Source organism: Stenella coeruleoalba, assembly GCF_951394435.1.
Source record: "Stenella coeruleoalba genome assembly, chromosome: X".
NCBI classification, from domain to species: Eukaryota; Metazoa; Chordata; class Mammalia; order Artiodactyla; family Delphinidae; genus Stenella; species Stenella coeruleoalba.
In genome coordinates this window covers 48,677,648-48,690,964 of record NC_137152.1, presented here as the reverse complement: position 1 = coordinate 48,690,964, position 13,317 = coordinate 48,677,648, and the positions used below count along the sequence as shown (strand labels likewise).

Genomic DNA, 13,317 nt, shown 5'->3' with positions numbered 1-13,317 from the left:
GTTTCAAGAAGTTAATGAGCTCCCTGAAGGTCACACGGTCAGCAAATGGCATTGCTGAGAGTTGAATCCAGACTCTCTGGCTTTGGTATCCACGCTCTTAGCCACTACACTATGCTGCCTCCCACAGCGCCCACTAAATTCTGGACATCCAGTGAATGGTCACCCTCACCTTCTTTGTTTTTAAATCTTTCACTGCAACCCCACACAGTAGGTATTATCTCCAGTTTACAGATGAGGAAACTGGAGGTTGGAAAAGTTTGATAACTTCCTCAAGAATGCACTGCTAATAAATAAAGGATTGGGGATTTGAACCCAGGAACGACTCATTCCTGGGTCAGTGTCATTTCCCTGTACTGCACAGTACAGAAACCACTGAAGTGCACATGAGCCTAGACCACTTATGGGGGATTCTTGTTTAGGGATGGTCTTTCCTCAGCCATAGCAGAAAAGAATGTGGTGAAAAGAGGGGCTTCTGCCTAGTTACCATGAGGGGCCCGTGTCTTTTTATAGCTATGAAACAGACTCAGTGGCAAGTGGCAGCAGAGCCTCGGAATCTCATCAAGCTCCAGGAAAGGAACCATGACTCTTAGCTATCAACTCTCCCTCTGAGGGAGGCCTTACATGGGGGCAATCCCTTCCCTATTGTACCCTGCCTCCTCTTCCCTTTTCTCCCCCACTCTTCTCCTCCCCTTCCCTTCCCTTTCTCTTCTTCCTCCTCCTCCTCCTCCTCCCCCTCCTCCTCCTCCTCCTCATCATCATCTTTGGCCTCTCAGGAAGCCAGTCATAATCATTATCATTTTCTTCCTCATAGCTATCATTTACAGAATGCTTCTCAAGTGTTGTTCTAGGCACTTTACATATATTATTAGCTCATTTAATCTTCACAACAATGCCATGAGGAGAGGACTACTACTATTCCTACCTCACATATGAGATATTGGAGCCCCAGAGAGGTTAAGTACCTAACCTAAGGGCACCTGGCCCTGAGTTAACAGCCTTCCCAGAGTTCACCTTGGGAGATGTTGATCATTGCAAAGATGCTGATAATCGCTATGGGAAAGCTGGGGGCATAATAGTAACAGGGAACTGGACTTAAGAGCAGAATTGCTAAAATTGCCTGGCCTTCCCCTGTGGAGTGAGCACCTATCCTCAGTGTAAAAGCGACCCATCTGTCACAAAGCAGGTATACAATCATCCCCACTGTGTCAAACGTGTAAAGAGAGCCCCAAACCGGGTTATTCCCAGATTGGAAGGCCTGGGTTCTAGTTGTGGCTTTGCTCTTAACCTGCTAAATGACCTTGGGTAAGTCAGTTCCCCTCTCTGGGTCTCATTTATAAAATGTAATACTACTAACAGTACAGGGCTATTAATGTGAGCATTAAATGAGAATGTTGAAGAAGGTGCTTTACAGCATCTTACCAATATAACAAATAACTTCCCTTACTCTCCTCCTCCTCCTTCATCTCTCTCTCCTTCACCTGCCTCGTCTTCGTCTTTTACTCTATTTTGTTCCTTCTCTTCCTTTCTTTAGTCTCCTCTAACCAGGTCTCAGACTTATCTGAAGAACTGCTCTTAGGCAGAAGAAACACAGGCTTTAAAGGCAGACAGACCTAGCTTTGCCTCCTGGCTCTGCCCCTTCCTAGTGCTTTGTTGGGCAACTATTTTACCCTTTTTGAGCCTCAGTTTTATCATCTGTAAAAATGGACACGCATAATGCCTTCCTTGTAAGGTTTCTGTTGGATGATGTGGTAGGTTGTCTGCAAATACGACCAAGAATTGCCCCCATCTCTGGCATACATGCAGCTCCTCCCATCAAGAGGCGGAGTCTCTTTTCCCCACTCCTTAAATCTGGGCTGGCTCTGTGACTTGCTTTGACCAATAGAGTACAGCAGCAGTTTTGCTGTATGACATCTGGTCTTATGCCACAAAAGGCCTTGCAGCTTTTGTTTTCACCCTCTGGGAAGACTGCTGCCACATAAAAAAAAATGTCTCACTATTCTACTTGGAGAGAGAGGCCCAATGGAGAAAGAAAGGCCCTGGAGAGTAAAATACTACAAAGGGAGGTGGGAGGCCCAGCCAGCCCACAGCTGTTTCAGCCACCACAGCTGAGGTATCAGATATGAGGGAGCACACATCTTGGGTCCTTCAGCCCCAGCCAAGCTGTCTGAGGCAACACCACATGGAATAGAAATAAGCCATTCCCAGCAAGTCCTGCTCAAATTGCAGAATCACGAGCAAACAAATGGTGGCTGTTTTAAGCCACTAAGTTTTTGGGTGGTTTGTTTCACAACAGATAGCTGAACCAGAAAAATTAAATGAGATGGTAGCACCCCACCCAGTGGCTGGCAGGTATAGGTACTCAACATTTGATTGTTCCCTTCCCATTCAGAGGTGTTCCCTGGGAAACAGCTGACCTGGCTAGTTGTGCTGCAACTGAATTGACAGATCTGACCTCCAGTGTGCCAAAGATGCAAAGCAATGACCACTTCTCCTATACTTTACGGGGACCTGCTGAGAGCTATACAGGTTAAGGTGTACTCCAAGTTACACAGCTGAGTGTCCTCCCTTTGCCCAGAGTGAGTCTAGGCCACCTTAAAAGCAGACTTGTAGCTGAACAAAATCTGGGGTGGTAGAGTAATGTCAGCTAAGACAAATAGTGTTTCTTTTGACCGCTCATCCAATCTACCTGGTGCCAGAGGCACAAGGGGTAGAAGTACTTACTACATGCCTGGCATTGAGTGCTTACTATATGCCTGGCATTGCTCACAACAGTGCCAGAAGTAGGTACTGTTATTTTCCCAGATGAGGACACTGAAGCACAGAGAAGTTTCTGTCAACTGTTGTGTTTCTGGAAAGCATTGGGACAGTTTAATGTTCAGGATATTAATTAGGGTGCCCTTGGGATCAACACTTGTAGAAGAAAAGGGAAGAGAAGGAGGCAGGATTGGACAGAGGGAGCTATTGAACTGCAACTCAGTCTTAACGGAAACCACAGTCCACCCATAGGGAGCTCTGAAGCTGGGATGACCCTTTGGAGTTGTTCCCTATTGTATCCTCATAGGGGAACAGGCCTTTACATTCCTGCATCAGTCACTGAATTCCTAGTCCCTGATTTCTAGTTCAGAGTTATTTCACCTACTCCTGTGACCAAGCCATCCCAAATGGGAGAAAAGCTTAAAAAAGTGATCATGGAGAAAAAGTAGGAAAAAAAATGGACTCTGGTACCAGACAAATCTGTGTTCAAATCCTTATACTTCTCTTACTATCTGTCTGTTTAACTCTGCACAAGTTATTTAACTTCTCTGAGCTTCAGTTTACATTTTTGGAAAATGGCAATAAGAATACTTAGCTTGAAAGGTTGTTTTGAAAACCAAATACAATCATCTATATAAAGCATCTTACATAGAGACTTGACACAGAGTAGGCACTGAGTACATGGAAATTATTATAAAAATAGGGTAAATTATTATGCGGTGGTGTGCCTGGTTTTCTCACTTGTAGGGTGGAGTGAATAAGAGTAAAGAAGAGCTACCCAGAAGGGGAAAGGGCATTACATCTTTTCTGTTACCTGGTACTTGTAGGCACTGAGTCAGCATTTACTCCAATGAACAAATGTTTATTTAAAAGGATTTGTACAGACATAACGCTCTTACTTTCAAAGAGAAGAGGAACCTTTTATATATTATGAACACACAGACGCTGTGGCAACTTAAAACTACAGCTAAGAAAGGAAGGAAAAATATCCCCCCTCCCCAGCCAGGAGCTAACACTTTTTCAGTCAGCCAGCCCCAATCCCTGTCCCTTAAGTTTGAGAGTGACTTGACTAGAGATGTGGCTTTGGAGGAGGGAAGAGCTGTAGGGCTTGGGGAGCCTGGTGCCTTTTCTTTTGAGAGGGAAATCCACCTACACAATCCACAGAAAAAGGGGTGGCCAAAAGCTGGCCTGAGCTGAGGCTGCCTTAGAGAAGAGAGACTGGAGTAGAAATCCCACCTACCTGCATGTGTAAAGTGATTGGCATTCACTTGAATCTCAACCCACTACTCTGACCTCTAAGATATACCATTTGAGTAAGTGCCAGAGTAATGGTTTTGAACAAAAGTCGACACAAATGTCAGCCTGGGGCCTCTCCAGCCTAAGGCAGCCCCGATAGCAGAACCCTCAGACCAATGACTTAGGCAACGAGTTAGGCAGGACTTGTGGAGTGGGTCTGGCTCCCTGATTTCACTGTGGGGAACATCTGCTACTGATTTTCAAAAGCTAGGGTTTATTATGGGAGAAAAGCCCACAGATTTTAGGATCCCCAGACACATAGCCTGGTACCTGAGAACTTTAATATATCTGGGAAACTGCCAGGTGGTGGGGTGGTGAGCTCAATAATAACAGCCAGGCCTCCCAAATGAATATGAAAAAGGAGAGCTTGTCCAAGCTACCTCCGGGCCTTGAGGATGAGATGAGGTTGCGGGTGGGGCAGATAAATGCACCAAGCCTATTGAAAAGTCCAGCAAGAAGACTTGTTGTCCCTTCAGAGCCTAAGGCAAAGGTACAGGGAGGGGGCACACTGGAGCCTTCACCTGAAACAAGATATGGGTCTCCCCAGGCCCTCAGGCCTTAGGCCCCAGGCCTCAGGCACAAGAGACAGAGAATCACATCTGGGACTTCCGCCCTTCCCTTAGCTCCAAACAAGGGCAGGGGTTGAAATGTGGGTGAGAGAGAAGGGATCTTTAGACACAACTGTCATTAGCACCTGAACCACATCTCTTCCTAAACCAGAAACTCCAAGAGCAAAAAGAAATAAGAGCAAAGTGAGAGAGGGGTTGTGCTTCCATCACATTAAATAGGAGACTTTGTAGAGGTGGGGAAGGGTTGTTTCACATGGAGACATCAATCACTCTGGCCAAGGGGAGGGGTTATGAGCAGCAGAGCTCTAAGTGTTCTCCCTCTTTTCATTCATCCTGCTTCCGTTTTGGCTTTTTGGGGTTCCTGGACCGACTCTTGGCTTTGCACAGAGGGCATATAGGTGCATTCCGGTGAATTTGTTGGTGACATGACAAGCAGGCCTGGTGGGGGGCACAAGACAAAGCAAGTTAGTGGTCAGATTCTTCTAGGCCATGGCTCATCTTTCCCAGGGGCCCCCACAAGCAATTGCGATTTCCCAACAGGAAGGAGCAAGACCCAAGCAGTGAGTCCCAAGTAGCAAGATCTGTGCTGGATGTAAGGGATGCAAAGGATATAAGGGAGTGAGAGTCAAAGAGGGGTACTGAAGAAAAATATCCAAAATTTGGCAATAAGGCAAAATGTGAATTGCATATTCATTAAGCATTATACTGGAGCATGGTCTAACAGGCTCACTCACTCAAGGATTATTTAATTCTCTAGAACAGGTATCAATAAACTTTTTCTGTAAAGGCCAAGATAGTAAATATTTTGGACTTTCTTTTCAGGTCATATGATTTTAGTTGCAACTACTCAGCTCTAACTGCCTTACATAAAAGAAGCTATAGACAATACATAAACAAGCAGGCATGTGCGGGGGCCAATAAAACTTTATTTACAAAAACAGGGAGCAGGTCACACTTGGCCTATGGGTTCTGGTTTGCTGACCCTTGCCCTAGGAGAATGTCTCTTTGTTTGACTATTTACTACTTATTTAAAAAATTGAAGTATAGTTGATTTAAAATGTTGTGTTAGCTTCTGGTATACAGCAAAATGATATAGATGATAGATAGATAGATAGATAGATAGATAGATAGATAGATATTCTTTTCTGTTATGGTTTATTACAGGATATTGAATATAGTTCCCTGTGCTATACAGTAGGACCCTGTTGTTTATCTATTTTATACATAGTAGTCTGTATCTGCTAATCCCAAAAGCCTAATTTACCCCTGTCCCACCCCCTTTCCCCTTTGGTAACCATAAGTTTGTTTTCTATGTCTGTGAGTCTGTTTCTGTTTTGTAAATAAGTTCATTTGTATCATATTTTATATTTCACATATAAATGATATCATATGGTATTTGTCTTTCTCGGTCTGACTTACTTCACTTAGTATGATAATCTCTAGGTCCATGCATGTTGCTGCAAATGGCATTATTTCATTCTTTTTAATGGCTGAGTAGTATTCCATTGTATATATGTACCACATCATCTTTATCCGTTCATCTGTCGATGGACATTTAGGTTGCTTCCACGTCTTGGCTATTGTAAATAGTACTGCTATGAACATTGGGGTGCATGTACCTTTTTGAATTAGAGTTTTCCCTTGGATATGTGCCTAGGAGTGGGATTGCAGGATCATATGGTAACTTCCATACTGTTCTCCGTAGTGGCTGCACCAATTTACATTCCTGCCAACAGTGTAGGAGGGTTCCCTTTTCTCCACACCCTCTCCAGCATTTGTTATTTGTAGAATTTTTAATGATGGCCATTCTGACCGGTGTGAGGTGATACCTCATTGTAGTTTTGATTTGCATTTCTCCAACAATTAGTGATGCTGAGCATCTGTTCATGTGCCTATTGGCCATCTGTATGTCTTCTTTGGAGAAATGTCTATTGAGGTCCTCTGCCCATTCTTTGATGGGATTGTTTGTTTTTGTGTTATTGAGTTGTATGAGCTGTGTTTATATTTTGGGAACTAAGTCCCTGTTGGTCGCATCATTTGCAAATATTTCCTCCCATTCCTTAGGCTGGCTTTTCATTTTTGTTTATGGTTTCCTTTGCTGTGCAAAAGCTTATAAATTTGAATAAGTCCCATTTGTTTACTTTTGCTTTTATTTCTATTGCCTTGGGAGACTGACCTAAGAAAACACTGGTACAATTTATGTCAGAGAATGTTTTGCCTGTGTTCTCTTCTAGGAGTTGTATGGTATCATGTCTTACATTTAAGTCTTTAAGCTGTTTTGAGCTTACTTTTGAGTATGGTGTGAGGGAGTGTTCTAACTTCATTGATTTACATGCAGCTGTCCAGCTTTCCCAATACCACTTGCTGAAGAGACTTTCTTGTCTCCACTGTATATTCTTGCCTCCTTTGTCGAAGATTAATTGAACGTAGGTGAGTGGGTTTATTTCTGGGCTCTCTATTCTGTTCCACTGGCTATAAATACTTTTCCATTAAATAGTATACTATTTGACTATTTACTATTGATCAGGGCCCAGATGCTGTGACTTAATGTTGATAAGGCACAAATGGCTTTTGCCCAGTAGAGATGCAAATTATTTTTGTTACAAAGAAAAGGTAATCCTAAAGATTACAGTTTTATTTTCCTGTAGGACATTATTTTCCTGTAGGACATTAACCAGTTCTGGATTTAACATTGCAAACTTATTTTGGCATTCCTTTCTTTTCTTGACTATATAATTATCCGTTCCTCTAATGCTTCTGGAACCAGCTTTGTGATGCTGCTGGCTCCCTTGTTAATGACACACATTCACTATATATTTGTCCGAGTCACGTTTCTAACTTTCTGAAAATTATACTTTAGCAGAGCCTGCCAATCTCCCTGCATTCTAACCTCTCTGGGAATATGAGGCAACAAGACCAGTGGCTCTACTATAGCACACATACACACCACCCCTTCCTCTGTGTCCCAAGCGAAGGCTGTTTTAGGAAGACCCCAAATAAGTAAGGCCAAAGCCCCAGACCCAACCTTCCATGGGGCGGCTTGAGGATACCTTGCTTCCTCCACAGTCCATACCCAGCTCACTCACCTTCATAGGTGGGGGCTGCTGCCTGAAGGTGGCTGTCTGCCGAGTGTCCTGCTTCCTAGCCACTTGGAGTTGTTGGGCGGCAGCGGCTGCGGCGGCCAAGGATTCAGGGATTGGGGGCTCCTGAGGCTCCGTCTGCCACTCTGCTTTCTGCTTCTCAAAGTAACTTTGGAGATGAGAGACATTAGCTGGATCATTCTGAAAGCAAGGAGAACCTTGCCCCTCTTAAGGACTCCATGCTACAGAACGAAGGGGGTTAGGCTGTGGCTCACTGTAGGAAGTTCCTGCACCCTCTCCAGCCCAAGGCTCTTTTCCCTGGGTACCAGGCCCACTGTGTGTTGGGAAGGGTACTCCTCCTGCTCCTTGGCTCTGACAGGCCCAGAAAAATTTAAAAAATCCCAAAGCTAGCCAAGTCCTCAAAGGGCATTTGTCTGCCCTCCATCCCATGTTCCTTCGCAGTATTCCTATTAAGTGTTCTCAGGCCTCTGCTGGCATACCTCTAGGAATAAGAAGCTCACCACTTCCACAGGCAGCCTGCTCTACCTTAAGGAAGTATGTTCCCTTGTATTCCTTCTACTGAAATGAGCTCTGTGTCTCTGTAAAGTAAGCCTAGTTCTTAACTCTGGGTCTTAAGATAAAAGTTCCAGGCTAGCCCCTGGAGGCCATGAAAGCTCACCCTTCTGTGTGTTCAAGGTTTCTGGACACCCCTTCTAGACCTTGACTTGGAAAGTGACCTCTTAAGAGTCACAGACACATACACACACAAAGAGTCATAGACATAGTCTTGTATTGTCAAAATTGCACAAGGAACTTTAAAAGCCATCTAGTAATTCTAGTCTAATCATCTAACAGCCCAACACAGAGACTTACCCAAGGTCATGCAATGAGTCGGCCACTGACAGGCCTGGGGCTAGGACTGGGTACCCTGACTTTCAGACCAGGCTTTATGTGTGTATATATACGTGTGTGTATATATACATGTGTGTGTGTGTGTGTGTGTGTGTGTGTCTGTGGTGTATGTTGCAGGGACAGGAGGCAGGCAGCTTACTCCAAGGAGAGCTTCTCCTCCTCTTCACATAGGTCAGGGAGCCTCTGCAGGCCCAGAGTCATGCGCAGGGCATCCACATGTTCCTTCAGCGGCTTATACTCATCATGTAGCCGCCGGGTAGACTCTAGCAGCTTGTTTAGGTCATTCTCAGACTGTTTGATGGTGTTTTCCATCTGGAACACAGAGTGAGGCAAGCACAGAGAAAAGACTCCAAGATTCTCAGCGAGGCTGTACAGCTGAGTGGATAATAGCACAGGCTCCAGAGCCAAACCAATCTGTGATCAAGTCCTCAACCCACTATGTATTCTATGTGACTCTTGTCAAGCCTCAGTTTTTTCATCTGTATAATGGTGGTAACATTCATACCTACCTCATATAATCTTGGTGAAGATTCAACGATTGAATTCATATAAGCGCTCAGTACAGGGGCTAACACAGAGTAAAGGCTCAATTAGTGGTAGTTATTATTCAAATATAGCATCTTAGAGCTGGAATGGCCCTTAGAGTTCATGTAGTGCACCCCACCACCATTTTACAGATCAGAGAATTGAGACTCAGAGAGAAGTAACTTCCTCAGAGAAATGCTTCCTAGGAGCAAAGACTACATAAAGACTCAGGGCTTCTGCCTCCCAGACCAGTGGCTTTTCTCCTAGATCAGTGGTTCCCAAAATGCAGTTACCAGATCAGCAGCATCAGCGTCAACTGGGAACTCATTAGGAATGTAAATTCTCAGGCACCACCCCAGATATAAGCAATCAGAAATTCTGCGGTGAAGTCCAACAATCTGTGTTTTAACAGGCCCTCTAGGTGACTCAGGAGGCATGTTCAAGTTGGAGATCCACTGGCCCAGATTTTCAGCCCCTCTGTGACTAATACCTTGTTTATTTCTCTATCCTTAGTTAGCTGGCAGCAGAACTGCCAACTCCTCATGAGACCCTGATATCCTGTGATCTTGTGACACAGACAATCCCAGGTAACTACTGTCCAAATTGCATTCATATTTCCTTTAAGACCCTAGGCCTGGCAATAACAGGAAGTAGATATTGCCACAGAAATGAGTCTCCCAAGAATAGAAACTTAGCTCCTTCAAACGTGATTTAAAAAAAAAATTCTCATTATCATAGGCTCTAAGGGTTGGAAAGGGCCTTACAGGTCAGCACCTCCAACCTCCCTCCTGGTGAAGGAATCACCAATACTGCAGCCCAGACAGGTGATCATTCAGACTCTGCTTTAATAACTCTATAAAGTGGGGGGCTTATCACCATAGCAGGCAGTTCATTCCCCACATTCCAAGGGTCTCCAAAAGAGAGACTGTAATGAGGGAGCCCCAGTTGGGTAGGCTGGCAGAGATGGTTTGTTTGGCTTAGTTGGAAGCTTTGGAGCCCTAAATTTAAGTTAGATCCCCAAGGCACCTGCCTGCTCTGCTTTTCCCCAAGGCTAGCTCTCAACTTCTAGACTCCCAGAATGAGAGCACATCAGTGCTGAGTGAGACCTCAGAGGTGACTGAATTCCTCTCATGGTACAGAAAAGGAAAATGAGGCCCCGAGAGAAGAAGGAACTTGTCCAGTGATATACAGTCGATCAGTGACAGAGCCAGGGCTGGATCTCAGAACTCCTGGATTCTTCCATTTCACCATAGCCTGATGCCTACTCCCCCAAATCGGCCACAGCCATATCTCAAGGAGAGTCCACAGCACTCACCACTGCCTATTCCTCCTCAAAGGGCCCAGAAATAGGCTTCAGGCAGCCAGCCACATACCACATTGATATCAGCGTGGATCAGTCGGAGTTCCTCCACATGGGCCATTTTCTCCTGTAGCAGGAGGTCCATCTCCTGCTTGTATTCCTTCAGGTGCCTCTCCTCTGATTCAAGGGCCTCAAACTCAGCCTTCAAACGGGTCTTGATCTTTTCCATCTGCAGGGTCTTGTTCCTGCCATTCCCCCAAAGGAGGAAACAGACCAGCAGGAGAAGGCAGGAAAAGGGAAATGGAGTACAGAGTTAGGGAAATGGAGTACAGAGTTAGAGAAATGGAGTACAGAGTTAGGCTCTGAGCCAGGGCTATCTTGTTAAGCCATCTTTCTAAGCTTCCCTCTCTTCAGGCAGAGGCAGCCTGAAGCCGTCCCCACAAAGGCAGGAGATTCTTTCTTCTAAGCTAAAAGCTCAGTGGGTCTTGAATGGGGATGATTTTGTTCCTTGATGGAGCATTTGAAAACATGGGGCAGGTTTTAGCTGTTAGATTTATTCAAGGGAGAGCACTACTGGCATTTAGTGGATATGGGCCAGAAATGCTAAACAGCCTCTCAATGCACAGGAAAGTCCCACATCACAAATAACTCCCACCCAAGATGCCAACCATGACCTCTTGAGAAACTCTAGAGCAGCACTATCCAATAAATTTTCTACAATGATGGAAATTTTCTGTATCTATGCTTTCTAATACAGTAGCCACTAGGCACATGAAGCGACTGAGCATTCAAAATATGGCTAGTGCAACCGAGGAACTGAATTTTGAATTTTATTTAATTTTACTCAGTTGATTAAAATTAAGTTTAAACAGCCACATGGGGATAATGGCTCTCATATTGGACCACACAGCTCTATAGGGTCCCCTCATCAGTTCCAGAAGAGGCAGGAGACGGGAAGAACTGCAGCTCATTTCTTTTCCTAGAAAGCATAAAACCTATTTCTGGTTGTTAAATCCCAATTGCATACCCTCTGGCTCAGTAATCCCACACCTAGCAATTTATTATAAGGAAATAAGTCAAGGAAGCAAAAAGTTAATACACAGGGATATGCTTTCTGGTCTATGGGCAAAATTGGAATATTTGGCAGCCACTAAAAGGCATCATTATGAAGACTTGTGACATGGAAAATGTTGAAGATACTCCATGAAAAGGTATATACACTAGGATTGCAATTTCAAAATACACGTGCATGTGACTAAACAAAAGGAATTGGCAAGAGTACAGTTTCAAGGATCTTTGAGACCACTGAAGCCTGCCTAAGTGAAAGAGCCACAAAACTTTGGAAGGAAGCCCCTCTAGGGCACACTGATGCCCTCCCACTCACTCTCTACTCTCTGGTTCTCAGGTTCTGTCTAGCCATCATCCATTACTCAGATTAGGCATCTCCTTTATTCTGCCTCAGTAGCTGGCTTTCTCCTCTGCCCCAGCCCATCCCATGGTTACTCTTGCTCCACACCCTGGCCTCCGGCCTCTGACCTCAGCCTGCTTCTGTGTTCATTCTCTCTCCTTTCTTCAGCATTGCCTGTGGCTCCTGCCTCAAGAGGTGGCCCTCAATGGCACAGAACCACAGAAAGAATTATGTAAGGTGGGTAGGATGACAGGCGAAATTTTTCTTTCAATATTCAAAATTTTCTTTTCAAGTTATTATATTGCTTTTACCTTAGAAAAGGTTAAAAGGATGGGTGTTATTATCCCATCTGTAAAGAAGGAAATTGGGAGTTCAGGATGGTAAGTTGCAGTAAATGGGATGTTGTGATTTGAACCCAGGGCTCTCTAACACCACCCACTACTCCACACTGCCTGACTGGGGTTACCCAGACTAAGGGGCGTAAACATATTGAGGGTTCTCGGTATACCTGTTCAACTGCCTTGCAGAGGGATGATAGTGATTTGTACTGGTCAGTTAATCCACTACTTAGAGCCCCCTCCCATCTAGACTTCTATTCTCTTCCTCTAGATTGCATACAGTGCAGTCTAAACTTCACCTAGCCCTACCCCAATTTACAGATGGGAAAACTGAGATTCAGAGTGATATAGTGTCTCACCCTGACTCATACAGCCAGTTTGTGGCACTGCTAGGCCTAGAACCCATTTCTGCAGGCAGAGCCATAATTTGAAAGGAACATGGGCTTTAGATTCAGACGTGGGTATGATTCCTGGTTCTGCCCCTGACTAGCTATTTGCCCTTGGACAATAAGAATAACAACTATATTTATAGTTTAATTATATTCATTGAGCACCGATTATGCACCAATTATAGAAGGCTTGAAGATACATTCATTCAACAAATACTTATGGAACATTTATCACGTGCCAGCCACTGTACTAGGTGCTAGAGATAGAGCAGAGAACAGGACAGCCTGTGGACAGGAATCTTCATCTAATGAGGAAAATAGACCCTGAACACATGTAAAACTAAGTGATAAGTAATATGGTTGAAATGCAGAATGCAATGGAAGGACACACCAAAGGGTTCTAACATAGTCTGAGGGGCACTGTAGTCAAGGGGGCTGTCACAGGAAGCTCCCCTGAGAAACTGAGAATGTGACATCTAAGCTAAGACCTGGAGAATGGGTCGGAGGTAGATGGTGGGTAGCAGGTAGGTAGCAGGTGGAGTAGCAGGTGGAGCCTTTTCCTATTGTCCACTGTGGCAAGAAATGGCAAGGACTAGGGACCCTGACTAAGGGGCAGAAGGGCTAAGACTCCTCGTTATGAGAAAGAAGCAGGGTTATGAAGATGGAGTTCAGAAATAGCCTCTATTTACTGCTATTTCTAAAGTCAGTTTCTCAGGGGCTGGCGGGGAGCCCGGCCCATGCTTTAG

General features: G+C 44.6%; 1 protein-coding gene across 1 annotated transcript; it reads right to left on the bottom strand.

The window, feature by feature from the left end:
- Nucleotides 1–4,380: 4,380 nt before the first annotated feature.
- Nucleotides 4,381–10,677, bottom strand: LOC307180732 (zinc finger C4H2 domain-containing protein-like). Its single transcript, XM_079911124.1, has 4 exons — nt 10,510–10,677; nt 8,751–8,923; nt 7,706–7,868; nt 4,381–5,057 (listed from the first exon to the last, which is right to left on the bottom strand). Exons 1-4 carry the CDS (start codon nt 10,663–10,665, stop codon nt 4,944–4,946), a joined length of 606 nt encoding a protein of 201 aa, XP_079767250.1. The 5' UTR covers nt 10,666–10,677; the 3' UTR covers nt 4,381–4,943.
- Nucleotides 10,678–13,317: the final 2,640 nt, after the last annotated feature.

What these genes read in the sequence shown, in the direction of transcription:
- LOC307180732 (XM_079911124.1), bottom strand. Translation starts at nt 10,665, where the DNA reads ATGGAAAAGATCAAGACCCGTTTGAAGGCTGAGTTTGAGGCCCTTGAA. An exon ending in TCCACGCTGATATCAATGTG is followed by an intron (nt 8,924 to 10,509) that starts GTATGTGGCTGG and finishes TCTGTGTTCCAG; the next exon opens with ATGGAAAACACCATCAAACA. An exon ending in GAGGAGAAGCTCTCCTTGGA is followed by an intron (nt 7,869 to 8,750) that starts GTAAGCTGCCTG and finishes TCATCTCCAAAG; the next exon opens with TTACTTTGAGAAGCAGAAAG.